Source organism: Bos grunniens, chromosome 9 (assembly GCF_055505025.1).
Source record: "Bos grunniens cultivar Pamir isolate PY7600 chromosome 9, Bosgru_T2T1.0, whole genome shotgun sequence".
Lineage (NCBI taxonomy): Eukaryota > Metazoa > Chordata > Mammalia > Artiodactyla > Bovidae > Bos > Bos grunniens.
This window is the reverse complement of record NC_141173.1, coordinates 97292469-97310680: the sequence shown is the minus strand read 5'-3', so window position 1 is coordinate 97310680 and position 18212 is coordinate 97292469. Positions and strand designations below refer to the sequence as shown.

Genomic DNA, 18212 nt, shown 5'->3' with positions numbered 1-18212 from the left:
GAACTCCTTTTTTATATGTTCACTGTGATATTCCATTGTTGGCGTATGAGGTCACCTTCTAGAATCACCAAAAAGAACTAAAAGCAAGAGTGAAATAGAATGAGGCATTCCTAAAATGCGGGTCGCCGAAACTCTTTCCCCCAAAATTCTTATAGACCTTCTGGTCTTGGAATAAGGAGCCTGTTTTGTGCCATCATGAGTGTATAAGCATGCTTAGGATAGAGTTGGCTGGACGAGTCACCATATTCATAAACCAGTAGTCCTCCAAGGAGCCTACATGCTAAAATACTTTTGCCAACATGATGCCTACAAAGACGTTTTCTTTCAGAGAGTGAATAAAACAATACTTATTCTAGGAAGCCAATGACAGAGGCCTCTGGTCTAACAGTATTTAAATGCTACTGGGCTTTCAAAATACTTTGGATAAGTAAGTACTTGCTAACCACCAATAGCTCTCACTAAAGAAGATAAGTAGATAAAAGATAGCCAGAGCTTTGCGAGACTTCAAGAAAACAAAATAGAGCAAAGCACAGTTAGCATTCTCTAGAACTGATATTGATTTGAGGGCAGGCAGGTGGGAGGAAGCGTTCAGGGCTTCTGAAAGGGTGAGAACTCGGTCTTCACTTCTGCTGCGCGGTCCCCTGCGAAGCATCTCTCTCGGCTGCCTGTGTGTTGAGTTCTGATGTTTGAACCTGAAGGTAAATCTTGTTTTCTTTGGGTTTTGCTTTCCTGCAGTGACCAAAAAGAAAAATTTTAGTTACAATAGGGACTTCCTTGGTGGTCTGGTGGCTAAGATTCCACACTCCCAAAGCAGGCGGCCCCAGGTTCGATCCCTGGTCAGGGAACTAGATCCTGCCTGCCACAGCTAAGACCCGATGCAGCCAAAGAAATAAATATCTCTTTTCTAGTTTTTAAGTTAATATCAATAATGGCTTTTTAAGAATCTGTTGCAAAGTTTCATCTGGGAATAAGTCTCCGAAGGTGAGAATGTGCATAGCAGGTGATGAAGAAGAACAGGCTCAGCAGAGACCTCGGGTGGATAGTTTCTGGTCCTCTGCCTGTTTTGCTATGGTTTCTTACATTTTTAAATAGTTCTTGAAAGTCAAATGTTAAATATTATTTCTTGACATTTGAAAACTGGATGAAATCTCAATGTCAACTTCCATACATAAAGTTGTGCTGGAACCCAGCCACGCCCATTCATTTATGAACTGTGACCGCTTTCGTTCTGAAAGGACAGAACCTAGGGACAAAGACTGCACGTCCCCAAAGCCGCAAGTATTTACTCCTTGGTCCTTTACAGAAAGGGTTTGCTGGCCCTTCCACAGAGCATCTGTTGTGTCTCTGTCTCACAGCATCCCCTGAGAGTCAGCGTTCCATTCTGAAGCTGGGGCTCGGGGGTATCTAGCACAATTTCCTTTATCTGTAGCTAATGACAACAGCTGCCTCACAGGGTTTTGCGAGGATGGGCACCTGAAACTCAGTGAAGTTGACGCAGTGTGACATCTATTAGCCAGAGCTCCCATCACTCCCAATCCCTGACCTTGTTTCCTGGAAAGTAGGGAAGAACGTGTCATTTTTTAAATAAATCATTGATTTGGCTACAAGGGATCTTGGTTGCAGAATCTAGTTCTCTGACCATAGATTGAACCCGGGCCCCCTGTTTTGGGAGCATGGTGTCTTAGCCACTGGACCACCTGGGAAGTCCCAAGAAGGTATCAGTTGAAATGATCTCTCTATTTATGAAATTCGTATAGCAGAGAAGACAGATAATGAAATAAGTGGTGATTATACATAGTGAAGGGCATTATCGAGAACAGAGGGTGTCCATGGCGGCATGGAGCTCCAAGCAGAAGCCCTGGCCTCCCCTGGCCGGGCAGGAATAGCTCTGATGATGGAGTGAAGGGACAAACACAGCATCATAAAAGATGACCAAGTGTCTATTTACAAATTATAACGAAACTTTTCAAAATCAGGTAGTTAGCCTTAGCTATATGTGTCTACTCCTTGGGGCCAGAGGAAGACATTGTCATCAAGGACAAACGTGTAGCTGTGTGTGTCTGCTACACAGACGACAAAATGTGCTTACAGTTCACATAGAGCGTGTGTCCCTTATCAGTACTGAGAGATGAAGAATTTCTCAAAGTGAGGCACGCTGACGGGTATTGATCGTCATGAAAAGATCAGGTTCCCCCATTCAATTATGAAGTCCAAAACCTAAAAGGCCTAGGAATCTGCATTTTAGCAAGCTCCATTTGTGACTCCTCTGCAGAGTAAATTTGAGAATCACCGAGGAAATCACACAATATGCATGAAGAATGGCAAGAATCCAAGGTTTGTTGGACACCTACTATGTGCCGGGCTGTGGATAAGTCGTTGTCACCTACTTAACCTCATTGAATTTTCACAGCACATCTCTCAACTAAGTATTATTGTGGCTATTTTTCAGGCAAGGAAATGAAGGTTAGAGGGTTCAATGATATTCCCAAGGTCACATGGCCGAGTAGGTGGCTGCCCCTGGACTGAAGCTAAGCTTTAACGAGTCCCCAGAGTCTCTTCGCTCTACTTCCCAGGGACACGTGGGTCCTTACATAGAATCCAAGAGCCAAGCCTGTAATGACTACATCATCGGACACTTTTTCTCCCTTTCCTGTTTGGTGCCTCTAAGAGTAGGACCTGAGACTCCAATGAAGCCCTTGTCCCTGTTACAGGAGTGAAGGTTTTAAGTCATTCTTCTTTGTGAAGAAAGTCACTAAGGAATTTGAACCAACAGTCACAAAAAAGACAGAAGATTGATTTAAAAATAGCTCCCAGCAACTCTGGAGTGAGCTAGAGGCCGTGGTGCTCCGCATGGTCAGCATCACAAACAAAACCTTGCATCTCACGGTTTAGAGCAGGTGACTGCCAACCAAAAACATACACTCCGGCTCTCCCTGCTTTCCTTTTTAGCCAATAGTCACTGCGTTGTGTTTCTGTCTGTAGCAGCTCTGGGGGTGATAACAGGCCGCACAAGACCTGTAAAGCTCTCCCAGGAGACAGGAAATGGAGAGTGTTCATAACCGGGAGGGCAAGTCTAACATGGGGCTCTGGGTCCCTCAGTGGCCGGCGCTCACCTCTGCAGGTTCTCGGCATCCTCGATGGTCTCTGGCAAAGTGACCCCCTTGGTCTCCGGAAGAAGCAGCGTCATTCCCCCGGCAACCAGCCCCAAGGCCGCTTCAAACGAGACAGATTCAACATGGAGCCGTTAGAGCATGGCCAACACCTTTTACAGATGATGACAGCTAACTAAAGAGATGCGTAGGCAATACATAAGCGAGGGCCACTTCAAAAAGTCAGCGTTGTCTAGAAAATTAAAAGTGATACGATAACGGGGGAAATGGCAGAGTAAGAAAGGAAACACTTCCCTCCTTGTACACCTGTGCTGTGCTTAGTTGCTCAGTCGTGTCTGACTCTTTGTGATCCCTTGGACTGTAGCCCACCAGGCTTCTCTGTCCATGGAGTTCTCCAGGCAAGAATACTGGAGTAGTTACTTACCATGCCCTCCTCCAACCCAGGGATCCAACCCAGGTCTCCTGCGTTGCAGGCAGATTCTGTACCAGCTGAGCTACCCAGAAAGCCTCAAAGTACATCTACCTAAGAATACAGTTCTAGAGCAACTGATGTTTAAATATTAGGGGGGTTATCGATTCAGGTACCTTGGGAATGATAGGAAACTCAATTTTGACTCGTAACTATGTATAAAGTATATATGTAGCAACTATTATATACACGCGTGCATGCAGGATAAGTCACTTCAGTCTTGTCCGACACTTTGAGACTCCATGAACTGTAGCCCACCAGGCTCCTCTGTCCATGGGATTCTCCAGGTAAGCATACTGGAATTGATTGCCACACCCTCCTCCAGGGGTTCTTCCCAACCCAGAGATCAAACCCACATCTCTTATGTCTCCTGCCTTGGCAGGCAGGTTCCTTACCGCTAGCACCACCTAGGAAGCCCTTATTATATTTATATATATAATATAATGTAATATGATATATAATTGTATAATATAAACTATGCATGCATGCTCACTCAGTTATATCTGGCTCTTTGTGGCCCCATGGACTGCAGGCTTCCAGGCTCCTTTATCCATGGGATTTTCCAGGCAAGAATATTGGAGTGGGTTTCCATTTCCTCCTCCAAAGGATCTTCCTAATCCAGGGATTGAACCCGCATCTCCTGCACTGGCAGGCAGATTCTTCACCACTGCACCACCTGGGGCGCCCATATATAACCTATACAGTGTATATTACAGCTACTACACACATACGACATGGAGCCCAGCTGATGCGGATGTGGGCAGTGTGGGCCTCTCTCGCTACGCATCCACTCCCGCCCCACCCTCCCCTGATGGGCTCACCTGGCCCAGACATGGCAGGTCTCCACACGTGCGCAGTGGTTTTGCCCTCCGCTGAGTGGCAGGTCTGGGGAGAAGTGGATGAGTTCCCTCCTCCTCCTCTAATCTAACATAATCAGTAACAAACCAGGTACTAAACTTGGATTCCCACTGTGCCTGTGTGTCTGCTGTCGATTGTTAAGATCTGGAAGCAGAAGAGTGACAGCCTAGCATCTTCACATGTTAAGTTCACCGAAGTTGGGAGTCACATTCACAGGACACCAGGAGGCTACGTCAAAAACGCTCTCCTGCTCTATTCTGTAGAAGGAATTATTGGACTCCAGAGCCACAGGACATAAACCTCTGGCCCATGTTATAAGAACGGCATCTTATCTTTCCCGTGAAGCAAGACAGAGGAGCCAGGAGACAATGAAAGGGCAGACACCATCCTTCCCTTCTGTACACTCGCTGGGGGTACCATTCACTCATCCAGTAGTTACCGACTATTCACACTGGGCTGTGAATAAGAAGTAATAAACGTGTCATGAAGTCTTACCAAACAAAATGAGCGGCGAGCCTTGCCAAACCTCCATCAGCCTGAAGACCAGGAACGGGGTGAGAACCCCACCCAAATCACACAGGGAGGAACACACCATCATGCCAAGGTTCCTGGTAAAATACAGAGACCGAAAAAGATGACATTTCTGTGAATCAGTGTTTCAAATGGTAAACTTACGCTACAGCAATTACACCGCCCATTCCCCAACCTCCAGGGAGGGGAGAGGGGCTGGAGATGGGATTAATCTCTGAGGACTGGACTTCCCTGGTGGCACAGTGGATAGAAATCCACCTGCCAATGCAGGGGACATGGGTTCGATCCCTGGTCCAGGAAGATTCCACATGCCGTGGAGCAGCCAAGCTCGTACGCCACAACCACCGAGTCTGTGTGCTGCAACTCCTGAAGCCCGTGGTCCCGAAGGAAGAGTAGCCCCTGCTCACGGCAACTGGAGAAAGCCCGAGCACAGCCACGAAGACCCAGCACAGCCAAAAATAAATAAATACATATTCTTTAAAAAAAAAATCACTGATTATTTCATCAACCACGCCTACGTAATGTGCTAAGAGAAAGACACGTCCCAGCTCCAGGGGGACAGAAGTGCCTGTGCTGGGACTCTACTAGCCTTGCCTGTGAATCTCTTCCTCTGGTTGCCTGTTTATAACCTTTATAACAAATGAGAAAGTGTAAGTGCTTCCCTGAGTTCTATGGGCCTTATAGCAAATGAATGAACTCCAGGAGGGAGGTTGCTAATTTGGGAAATGCCAGGCTGGATGAAGCACAAACTGGAATCAAGATGGCCAGGAGAAATACCCATAACCTCAGATACGCAGATGACACCACCCTTACGGCAGAAAGCAAAGAAGAACTAAAGAGTCTCTTGATGAAAGTGAAGGAGGAGAGTGAGAAAGTTGGCTTAAAACTCAACATTCAGAAAACTAAGGTCATGGCATCCAGTCCCATCACTTCATGGCAAATAGATGGGGAAACAGTGGAAACAGTGACAGACTTTATTTTCTTGGGCTCTAAAATCACTGCAGATGGTGACTACAGCCATGAAATTAAGACGCTTGCTCAGTGGAAGAAAAGCTATGACCAACCTAGATAGCATATTAAAAAGCAGAGACATCACTTTGCCAACAAAGGCCTGTCTAGTCAAAGCTCTGGTTTTTCCAGTAGTCATGTGTGGATGTGAGAATTGGACCATAAAGAAAGCTGAGTGCCAAAGAATTGATGCTTTTGAACTGTGGTGTTGGAGGAGACTCTTGAGACTCCCTCGGACTGCAGGGAGATCAAATCAGTCAATCCTAAAGGAAATCAGTCCTGAATATTTACTGGAAGGACTGATGTTGAAGCTGAAACTCCAATACTTTGGCCACCTGATGTGAAGAACTGACTCATTGGAAAAGATCCTGATGCTGGGAAAAATTGAAGGCAGAAGGAGACGGGAACAACAGAGGATGAGATGGGTGGATGGCATCACCAACTCGATGATACCATCGAGTCTGAGCAAGCTCTGGGAGTTGGTGATGGACAGGGAAGCCTGGCATGCTGCAGTCCATGGGGTCACAAAGAGTCGGACAGGACTGAGTGACTGAACTGAACTGAATGTCAGAATTGGATTATAACAATGGTCTGGAGATTTGGAGAACTGGTTGGTCTGAATAGAGTTTTTGCTTTTACATAGAGGGACGGGGAAGGATAAAGAGAGGAGATTAAGAAATAAAGGACAAAGAAAGCTAGGGAGGAAACTGTCTACTTGAAATGATCTCTTTATCCCTGACAATAGTTTTCAATCATTCTGTCTTATATGAATATAGCTACTTCAGGGTATTCCTGTAAATAATCTTGAGCTTTGGGTCGAAGGCATGGTTAAATTAGGAACAATAAATCAAGAAAAGTTTTATCCTTTTAAGCTTCTTCTATTACATCCATTTGCACAATTTCTTACTTCCTAAAATGAGTAATTATAACATTAGAACATTTTTCTTCCCTTCCCAAAGTCTCTCTCTATGACCTCAGTTTAGTTATTTATTTAGTGTTTGCCATTATAATCATTAAATATGCTTTGTAATTTACTTGATTCACCAGCTTTCAATAATATCTTTCTTTTTAGCTGGAAAACATACTGAGAAAACTATATGAAAAATTATCTATCCATGTTTATTGAGAGATTTAAAAAACAAAAATAGGTGTTGACTTTTATTGAATGCCTCTTTTATCTGTGGAGAGAAGAGTACAATTTTCTCTTTTAATTTATTAGCATGAACTATACTATGATTTTCTAATATTAAGCTATCTTTGTATTCCTGGAATAACCCATCTTAGATATGATGTATTATTATTTTAATGTGCTCCACTCTTCTGCTTGATAATACATTGTTTAGGATTTGAATTTATCATTCATAAATAATGTTTGTAGTTTTCGTTTCCTTTATTTTTGTTGCTATTTGACACCACCATCATGAGAGCTTTATAAACAATTTTTTTAAAAACTTCCTTCTTTTCCTATACTCTAGAACTGTGGATCACTGACATTTTCTATTAATTAAATATTTTATAAAACTATCCTGTGAAACCATTGTGGATTCTCTCTTAACTACGATTTAGGGTCTTCTTTGTCTTAACACATTTTTGCATAAATTCAACTTTGTCTGATAGAATCATGATTCTTGCTACATTTTTGTTTCCATTTAGCCAGTAGGTGTGTGCTGTGCGCTCAGTCGTGTCTGACTTTTTGCGGCCCCAAGGACTGCAGCCTGCCAGGCTCCTCCATCCATGGGATTCTCCAGGCAAGAACACTGGAGCGGGTTGCCATTTCCTCCTCCAGGTGATCTTCCCGACCCAGGGATCAAACTCATGTCTCCGGAGTCTCCTGCATTGCAAGTGGGTTTTTTACCACTGAGCCACTGGGGAACCCCCTGCTTTTGTGCATTTCTTGCTTCTCAACATTTCTGAGGAAAAGTTATACTGCAACTATGCAGCAAATTGTTGGATTTTGCTTTATAATGAAATTAGAGCCTTTTTGTTTTTGAATAAAGGAGTTAAGTCTTTTTATATTTATTTAAATATCAGAAATGTTTGTTCTTAATTCTGTCATTAACTGTTTATTAATATTTTATAAATATTTCAACACATGCCATGTTTTTTATTGTTTTCTGTGTCTTTTATTTCTCAATTTGTGTTGGTTATGTGTATTTTTTCTGATAATTTGGAAGGTTTGAGAATATACCTAACACTCTATTTCTTTAAATAGTATTGGTTAACTATTACGAAAAACTTTAAAATTAGTGTATTTTTACTTTCTCCTCAAATCATCCCTGCATGCACTGGCTGTAGTTAATAATATCATTGTTTTTACTGTTTGCCTTCATCTCTTAAAATATGCCTAAAAACTACTTAATTTATTAGCTTTTAGTGATATATTTTTTCCTGGAAAAAGTATTGAGAAAATCAGTGTATCACACCATCTCCAACATTCTCTCTTTCCTTTCCAACTTTTTTTAGTTATTGGGCTTCCCTGGTGGCTCAGATAGTAAAGAATTTGCCTGCCATGCAGGAGACCTGGGCTCTATCCCTGGGTCGGGAATATCCCCTGGAAAAGGAAATGACTCCAGCATCTTTGCCTGGAGAATTCCATGGACAGAGGAGCCTGGAAAGCTACAGTCCAATTTTAGTTATAGCATTTCTGTATTGTCAATTTATATTCTGTAATCAAAACAGAAACTGAGGGTTTTAATCTCAGATTCAGTGATCACCATCAATAATTTTGAAGCATTACTCTACTTACTGTGTTTACTGAGAATTTTTTCTCTAATAGCTTTTTTGGAAAAAGTTTATAATAACCATATTTTTAAGGAACAAAATAATTGGATGTTGTTTTTATCTGGGAATGAGATTTTGGATAAAATTCTTTGAGTACATTTCCTCTCCTTGGGATCATTGCAGCAAGTTTCACCATCTTCATCAAATGGTATCAGTTTGATTTTCTCCTGATACATGTGACTTACACGTTCAGCCTCGGTACCTCATAAGTCTTTCTTTATCTCTGAAGCACAGTAACTTAACTGGAATATTTGCTAATATTGCTCAGAATCAAGTTTTCCTGTAACTCTCACTGTATGCCCCTTCAAATCATAGATCCAAGCATTCTTTTATTTCCAGAAGTTCTTTTAAGTTCTTTGTTCTTTGGTTTCATTATTTTAATGATCTTCTTTGGGACATTATAAGTATAATCTCTAAGCCTTTTAAACTCTTTGCTTATTTCAATCTTATTTTGCAATTCTTAGTTCTATCTTACCTTTTCTTTATCAATTCTCCCTTGTACTGCTTTCAAAGTGGTTTTCATTTGTGAAATATTTTAATATTTCTTTTTATTTTTTTAGGCTGAGCTGACTCCATCTCTTGTCTTATCACACATTCTCCCAAGAACTTACATTCTCTGCTTCACACTCTTCTTTTACAGAGACGGCTAATTCATTACTGCTTTGCACCTGGTCATAGCACACTTGGCTATACTCTTCATTTGCTTTCTGATAATATTTTCCCTATGCATTTTCTTCATTTGTCACTTGCTTTTCCTCTTCCTTTCTCCTTTTTATCTCATGATATATCTGTATAGCTCCTGGGAAAGTTACTTTTTTATTTGTGATTCAGCATTCAACACTATTATTTCTTCCTGTAGCAGCTATTTTAGAAGGATTTGTGGACAGGGACCAGGGCATGTTTTAAGCTATTAGAAATTCTCTTTCTGGCCAGGGCTGTCTATGATTAGATGCTTTGACTCTGTTATCCCTACTCATGACATTAAAAGACGCTTGCTCCTTGGAAGGAATACTATGACAAACCTAGACAGCATATGAAAAAGCAGAGGCGTCACTTTGCCATAAAGGTCCATCTAGTCGAAGCTATGGTTTTTCCAATAGTCATGTACGGATGTGTGAGTTGGCCCATAAAGAAGGCTGAGTGCCAAAGAATTGATGCTTTCAAATTGCGGTGCTAGAGAAGATTCTTGAGAGTCCCTTGGACTGCAAGGAGATCAAACCAATCCATCCTAAAGGAAATCAGTCCTGAATATTCATTGGAAGGACTGATGCTGAAGCTGAAGCTCCAATATTTTGGCCACCTGATAAGAAGAACCAACTCATTGGAAAAGACTCTGATGCTGGGAAAGACTGAAGGCAAAAGGAGAAGTGGGCAGCAGAGGATGAGATGGTTAGATAGCATCACTGACTCAGTGGACATGAGAGATAGGGAAGGACAGGGAAGCTTGGTGTGCTGCAGTTCATGGGGTCGCAGAGTCGGACACAACTGAGAGACCGAACAAAGGACGTAGACAGCATGGAACCGCTCGCCCTGCAGGGCCTCTCCCCTCCGTCCTGCCCGCAGTGCAGTGCTCCCTCAAGGCTCCTGAGTGTCTCCCGCAGCTCGCCCGCCCCTCCTCCCCTCCAGCCACACAGCATCCAAAGAAGGAAACACGTACCTCCAGCCCCTGCGCCCATCTTATTCCTCCAGCAAGGGATTGTGGGTTCGATCCTTCAAGCTCCCTTCCTACCTTGGGAAACCTCTGGCCTTGTCTCAAATTTGCTGCCCCAGTGGACCTCCCTGGAGTCTTCTAGACCCTTTTACATTCACTGTACTAGGCAGCCCTTCTTCTTACACATTCTTTCAAGGTCATCCTACTTTCAAAGATGGCATTTGCTGTGTTTTTTTTTTTTTTTCTGCATCTCCTTCTTTTTTGTTGCTATTAAATTATTTTTGTTGAAATTTTCATTGATAAAAATGTAGATTCTCACACAGTAGTAGTAAATAATAAAGACATGCCCTCATATATTCTTCTCATTCTTCTAATGGCTTTAGTGTGGTTTCCAAGAGGAGGAAAAAAAATCACCATTTTTAAAATAATTTTAAGAGAATAAGTCTTAAAAAAGAGACAGATTTTATAAGCACACGGAAGCTAAAAGAAGTGAGAAACTGGTTTCCATCTTTAAAACTCATAGGGCTTCCCTGGTGGCCCAGTGGTTCAGAATCCGCCTTGCAATGCAGGGGACGCGGTTTCATCCTAGGCCCAGGAAGACCCCCCAGGCCACAGAGCAGCTAAGCCCGTGCGCCACAACTACTGAGTGTGCTCTAGAGTCCACGCTCTGCAACAAGAGAAGCCACAGCAACGAGAAGCCCGTGTGTTGCAGCTGGAGAGTAGCCCCACTCGCTGCAACTAGAGAAAGCCTACATGCAACAGTGAAGACCCAGTGCAGCCAAAACTAATTTAAAACAATAAACATCTTAAAAAATAAAATTAAGAAAATTCAGGTCTCTGGGACACTTCAGTCGTTCATTCTGCAAGCTCCAGGTGCCCGGTTAGCATGGCTACAGAGCATTCTCAGGAGGCGCAGACAAGAGCGCTATGTAGTCTCTGTGTTCCAGGAGCACATAATACAGAGAAGAGGTAAAAACGGGTGGATGATTTTCAATACAAGACAGAGCGAGTGTGCGCGCGTGCATGCCATGTCACCTCAGTCGTGTCTGACTCCGTGCGACCCTAAGAACTGTAGCCCACCAAGCTCCTCTGTTCATGGGATTCTCCAGGCAAGAATACTGGAGCGGGTTGCCATGCCCTCCTCCAGGGGGTCTTCCCAACCCAGGAATCAAACCCACGTCTCTTGTGTCTCCTGCACTGGCAGGCGGGTTCTTTAGCACAAGCGACACGTGGGTCTTGACACTGTATGTTGCAGACAGTTAGAAGGAGGAAGCTGTTCAACTCTAAAGCCTCCTGTGGGTAAGAAGCAGGGTCAAAATGGTCCAAATAGAAACTGTGTCAACCTGAAGCGATTATAAAGTAATAAAGGAACAGAAATGATCCTTTTTTTTCCAATTTAGATTTGATTCAATTGATTGAAAAGACCCAAACTTTCATGACTGTCTTACTTTGGCATGTGATGTCTATGCATCAAGTTTAAAGTTATTTCTGAACCTCTGGCTTTCCTTCCTGGTTCTTGAGAATCCTCATCAAATGGATGCTATGCCCCTTGAGGATGGGCCACTTGGCCTTCCTCCGCCTTGGACCAGGCACTCAGGACCTCTGGCGGTTTACACTCTGAGTCAGACCCCTAGGTCCAGTGGCCATGACAATGGAATTGTTTGGCCCAGCTGTTTTAGACTCTGGGCTCAGAACTGCCAATTGTAGATTTTTCTCCTTCATTTGCCTTTATCTCTCTGTACCCATTCAGAACAATCTTTTCCAGATGAGACAGGGCCTTTTAATGAGGGATGTGCAGCAAAGAGTGAATCAGAGTCACCTGTGTCTTCTGGCTCACGAAGGGGTTCTGAGGGCTGCCCAGGTGTAAGAGAAGGATGGGGAGCTGGAATAGTTCTTAGACATCATTGGTCTGATGATATGTGGAGAAGAAAGAATTTATAAAGTGGGGGAAAAAAAAGAGTTTGCAGAAATGCGCCAAACTCTAACAAAGGTCAGAATTTAAACTTTAAGGGGGTTAATCCTTTGCAATAAAAATACTCTTCATTTAGACTAAGCCTTCTAAGATACAGATGGTAATAAGGACATGCAAAGGTGATCAACATTATCAGTAGTTAGGACAACGTGAATCGAAGTCACGATAACACCACCACCTCCAACACCAAGGACGGGGAGGATGCAGAGCAATCACCTGTGTCTCACATAGCTGGTGGGATGGAAAATGGTGTGGCCAGTTTGGAAAACGTTTTGATAGTTTCTCATGAGTTTAAACACACAACTACTATATGACCCATCCCTCAGTTTTTACCTAAGAGAAATGGAGACGTGTGTCCACACAAAGACCCATAGTGAAGCAAAAGTTGCTCAGTTGTGTCCGACTCTTTGCAGCCCCATGGACTATATGCAGTCCATGGAATTCTCCAGGCCAGAATACTGGAGTAGGCAGCCTTTCCCTTCTCCAGGGGATCTTCCCAACCCAGGGATCAAACCCAGGTCTCCCGCATTGCAGGCAGATTCTTTACCAGCTGAGCCACTAAAAACGCAAGAACACTGGAGTGGGTAGCCTATCCTTTCTCCAGTGCATCTTCCCGACCCGGGAATAGAACCGGGGTCTCCTGCATTGCAGGCAGAGTCTTTACCAGCTGAGTCACAAGGAAGCCCATAAACCCGTAAGTGAATACTTATTGGCACCTGTGTCGTAATCACTGGGAAAAGCCCAAACCTCCACGAACGGAGAAACAGAGAAACACACCGTGGTCCATCCTCCACGCATGGAAACCACACTCAGCAATAAGAAGGAATGGAGCATTACAAGCCACGGCGTGGATGGGTCCCCTGATGTCAAGCGAAAGAAGCCAAACACAAAAGCCTGCACTCCAGGTCACTTCATGTGTGTAGCATTCAAGAGAAGGCAAAGCCATAGGGAGAGAAACCAGATCGGGGGTTGCCCGGTGCTGGGGGTGGGAGGGGAGAAAGCGGATCACAGAGGGACAGGAGGACGCATTTGCATATGATGGAGACGTGTCTGTGTCACCTTGATCGTGGTGCTGGTGAAATGAATGAGTCAAAACTCGTCAAACTGTGCCTTTGAGGGTGAATCTTGCTCTAAGAAAATTCTGCCTCAATAAACCTGACTTGAAACAATGAATGATCTGGGCCCATTGGTATTCTTACAAAGTATTGTGTCACTGTAGGGAAATACCAGCTCCAAGGGCAGAAAAAAGTGTGTTCTTGGTTGCCAAGAGGGAAGGGGAGGGGAGGGATGGAGTGGGAGGTTGGGCCTAGCAGATGCAAACGAGTGTAAACAGGACAGACAAACAGCCAGGTCCTACTGTAGAACAAAGCAGACGGCACTCACTACCCTGTGACAAGCCACAGTGGAAAAGAACACAAGAAAGAATGTATTAATATGGATACGTGTAACTGAATCTCTTGGCTGTGCAGCAGAAATTCACACACAGCATTGTAAATCAACCGTACTCCAATTGAAAAAAAAATAAGAGGGGCGAAGCAGCGTGTTCTTACCTGGACCCTGCCGCTTTCTAGCTGAGTGACCCTGGGAAGCTCGCCTTCCCTTTGTAAACCTCGGCCTGCTCACACGGAAAGGCAGATAACAACGATTCTACAGGATGACCTGCATGCTGCGTGTGGCAATGCTCTGATTGTCACGGTCCAAATAGGAACTTCCCTTAACCAGATGTCTTTTCTCTTGCGTTGGCCCTCTGTAAGGGGCACGACGCGACCCTGAGTCCACTTCAGCCTGTCCATCTCACCTTCTCTACCGCATCAGGCGTGGGCTCTGTCTTTGATGCCCAACCCCCATCTCAATGCCAACCCATCCACCCTGGGGGGCATCTTCAGCAGTGGTCCTCAGTGAGCCCGCTGGCCCACAGCCAGGTCAGCAGCTAGCCACCCTGTCCCCGGGACACACTCACCGGATGAAGGTCGGGAACAGCTCAGCGTTGACCAGGCACACCATCTGGAACACGATGGTGATCCCCATTCGGCCGACACAAGCTACCATGATATTCAACCAGGGCAGATCTGGGAGGAGACAGACAGCAGATCTGAGCGCTAGAGGGCTGTACCCACAGATGTGCCAGGAGACACCGTGACTGGGAGCTTGGACTTTAGAGCTGGAGGGCCCCAAAGGCTGTCTTATCCAACCCCTCCAGATTTGGATCAGTAAACTGAGCCTGGTGGTTCAGATGGTAAAGAATCTGCTTGCAATGCGGGACACCTGGGTTTGATCCCTGGGTTGGGAAGATCCCCTGGAGGAGGAAATGGCAACCCACCCCAGTGTTCTTGCCTGGAGAATCCTGTGGACAGAGGAGCCTGGCGGGCTACAGTCCATAGCGTCCCAAAGAGTCGGACATGACTCAGCGACCACTACTAACACCCACTAAACTGAGTCCTGAGAGATTTGGGGACTTGATGACACTTGAGGGAAGACTTCACTGTACAGAGGAAAGAATGTGCTTTTTTGAATCTCAGCTGTGCCTCCTGTCAGCAGAGTGACAAGGCAAATGGCTTACTTCTGCCTGCCTCAGTCTCCTCAGCTATGAAATGGGAATAATCTTAGCCAACTTAAAGGTGGTGGTGAGATTTAGAGATAACACATGTCAACTGTGCATCATGACCACTCCATCAGTCCTGGCTTTTCATTATCTTGCAATAGTGTCCTTGCTGACACAGCTCCTGAAACACAGTAGGTCCTCAACAACGTGGTTCCCTCAGGCAGAAGTCCTAGAGCTGGTGGACCAGATTTCTCATCCTCAGCACTCATTTCCCAACACATTTTTTTTAATGTTTTATTTATTTATTTTTGATGGCACCGAGCCTTCGCTGCTGTGCAAGGGCTTTCTCTAGTTGTACGAGCAGGGGCCACTCTCTAGGTCTGATACTGAGGGCTTCAGGAGTTACAGCTTGTGGGCTCTATGACTTGGGCTCAGTAGTCTGACACCTGGACTTAATGGCCCCGCGGCATATGGAATCTTGCCAGAGCAGGGATCTGCAGTGTCCCCTGCAGTGGCAGCTGGATTCTTAACCCCTGGACCACCAGGGGAGTCCTCAGAGGAACACATTTTTTAACCCAAGCATCTTTCACTGGTCTGAGAGGATAAGGGATGCAAACCCTCATCTCCTCCTAGCAGATGGCTCTGCATCTTAGTTAGCAGCAGGTCCAGAAGCCTTCTCCTTCCTGGGGAGTCATCAAACCATTAGGCACCATCATCTGCTTCACTTGGATGTTGGGTGTTCACCCAGACCCCAAACCACAAGTGGCTCCTGAGTCAGGCCGGCTCACTAACAGAGCCTCCAGGGTCACAGACAGCATGTCATCTCACCCTCATCCTCATAAGCCGGCTACTCAAGGAAGACAGGCTTCCATCCCCTTGCCAGCGGGAGGCTCTGGGGAGAGCAGACCCAGTGACCTTGGGGCCGAATTTGCCCACAGCCAGTGCAGCCTCTCCAGGTCTTGGCTGCCCTGTGCCTGGAGGAGAGCCCAAGCGGAGCCTTTAGTTAAGGCTCCTATGAGATATAAGACAAGGGAGTTCACTCGAACACCTGGAGGAGGGCATTGGTCACAAATTCCGCAGCTTTGATGGATTTGGCAAGATGCTCTACTGGACATGCATGGCATCCTTGCCCTCAGAGAACCGCCCTGCCTCCTCTGGGCCCAGGTCACTCTCCCCAGCAGTTGGAGGGACCACTTACAACTGCAGTCCTGCCGCATGGCTTCCTGCCATGCTTGGGATAAAACCCACGCTGGCATCTCTCCCTGTCTCCTGCTCACGCGGGTCCGGCTGCTCCTCTAGCGCCCAGCTCTCCCCATCCTCAGGGTCCTTGCTCTTGCTGTTCCCTTTCCTGGAAACCTCCTTGCCCGGCTGTTTAAATGGCTCATCCCCTCTTCACTTAGGTCTCCTAAGGTCACCCTGGACCACCATATGAAGAATTAATGCCCCATCCCTCTTCCTCCTTCTCTTTTCCCTCTAGAACTTAAGCTCCAAGAAGTGGAATCATTCTCTGCTTTGCTTGTGGCTGAGATCCTGGGGCAGAGACGCCACTCTGTCAAGTACACAGAGGAGCTTCCCAGGTGGTGCTACTGGTAAAGAACCCAACTGCCAATGCAAGAGACATGAGATGCAGGTTCAACCCCTGGGTTGGGAAGATTCCCTAGAGGAGGGCACGGCAACCCACTCCAGTATTCTTGCCTGGAGAATCCCATGGAGAGAGGAGCCTGGTGGGCTCCAAAGCGTCTTTGCTCCAGAGGGTCACAAAGAGTCAGACACAACTAAAGCAACTTAGCATGCACTCACGCAAGTACATGGAAGGCACTTGAAATAGTTTCTGGAGCAGGAGATGAAGGCTCGTCATCGAATGCGATGAGGACCGGTAAAGGGAAGTGGCGAGAGTGGGAGCCGGGAGACGGTCCTGGGAGGATGTGGGACAGAGGACGCAGTACCCAAGCTTCTTCCAGGGGATAATCAAATGGTCTCAGATCCCAGGTTCCCTCTCGGTACTTGGCGCTGTTACTTAAAAAACAGCAACAACGAAAACCTCTACTTGTTCATTCAGCTTTACCAGGATTCTAGAAACAGGGAGATGGGGGAAACGGGGGAAACCGATTTCACACGCTCAGCCCCTTTTCCTGCCTTCTTTGTCCCCGGTGGCCCAGACAGTGTAGTGCCTGCTTGCACTGTGGGAGACCCGGTTCAATCCCTGGGTCGGGAAGATCCCCTGGAGAAGGAAACGGCTACCCACTCCAGCATTCTCGCCTGGAAAATTCCATGGATGGAGGAGCTGGTGGGCTACAGTCCATGGGGTCGCAAAGAGTCGGACACGACTGAGCGACTTCACTCACTCACTCATGAAAGGAGGGAGGAAAAAACCTGAGCTACCTTTTGCTACCTCTTAAAATTTCCAGCCTGCTCTGTAAAGTCTAATTCTTGAGAATAGGGATTTCATGGGATGTTTCTCATAATATCCTGCCCCCAAAGCCTGCCAAAATGACTCATTAAACCAACAACTGCAGAGCACAAGCAATAAAAACTGAGAAAATAGCAAATCTGCTCTATTTTTTTTAACATTTCTAAAAGTAACAAATGAGAAAGGCAATGTATGTACTCAAATTAAAACTGCCCAAATGATTCTGCTTTGGCTTATCTTGGATTGCTAAGAATTATGGACTCAAGCAAACAGGCACCAAGATGGCTGGTGTTGAAAAGACTAATGATGCCAAGTGCTGGTGAGTCTGTGGAACCACTGGAAAGCTGATGCACCACCGTGGGAGCGTGAACTGAAAAGCTGTCTGGCTATATCTACTAAAACGAACCTGTGTCCCGCCCCCTGACCCCGAAAGGGGAGTGAGTGTCCCCGAAAAGATGTGTTGGAATGTTCCCTGCAGCCTTAATCCAAATGGGCAGACACTGGATGACTTTAGATCTTCCCAACCCAGGGACTGAATCTGCGTCTCTTACGTCTCTTGCACTGACAGTCAGGCTCTTTACCAGTAGCACCGCCCGGGAAGCTCCTCTATGTACTTAGAGTGGCGTCTCTGCCCCAGGAGCTCAGCCGTGAGCAAAGCAGAGAATGTTTCCGCTTCTCGGAGCTTGTGTTCTAGAGGGAAAAGAGAAGGAGGAAGAGGGATGGGACTTTAATTCTCTGTACGGCGGTCCAGGGTGACCTTAGGAGGCCTGAAGTCAACAGAGGCCTGGATGTAATTGAGGGATTCCTACAATGTGAGGCTGCCCAACAGTGAGAAAGTGCAAGAGACACCCCCGTGGACAACGTGGGTGACCCTTGCAGA

The 18212-nt window shown here is 45.6% G+C and overlaps 1 protein-coding gene across 3 annotated transcripts in view; it reads right to left on the bottom strand.

Moving 5' to 3' along the window:
• Positions 1-533: 533 nt before the first annotated feature.
• Positions 534-18212, bottom strand: part of SLC22A1 (solute carrier family 22 member 1) — a 36781-nt gene continuing 19102 nt past the window's right edge. For 2 of the 3 annotated variants that reach the window (XM_086316669.1, XM_086316670.1), the window contains 4 exons: positions 14341-14449; positions 4933-5045; positions 3114-3213; positions 534-729 (listed from right to left, as the gene is read on the bottom strand). In XM_086316669.1, the coding sequence (XP_086172795.1) occupies positions 621-729; positions 3114-3213; positions 4933-5045; positions 14341-14449 (431 nt within the window). In that variant the 3' untranslated portion in view covers positions 534-620. Of the gene's footprint in view, positions 730-3113; positions 3214-4932; positions 5046-14340; positions 14450-16964; positions 18023-18212 lie in introns of those variants that run through there. The other variant, XM_086316671.1, reaches the window with a different exon arrangement.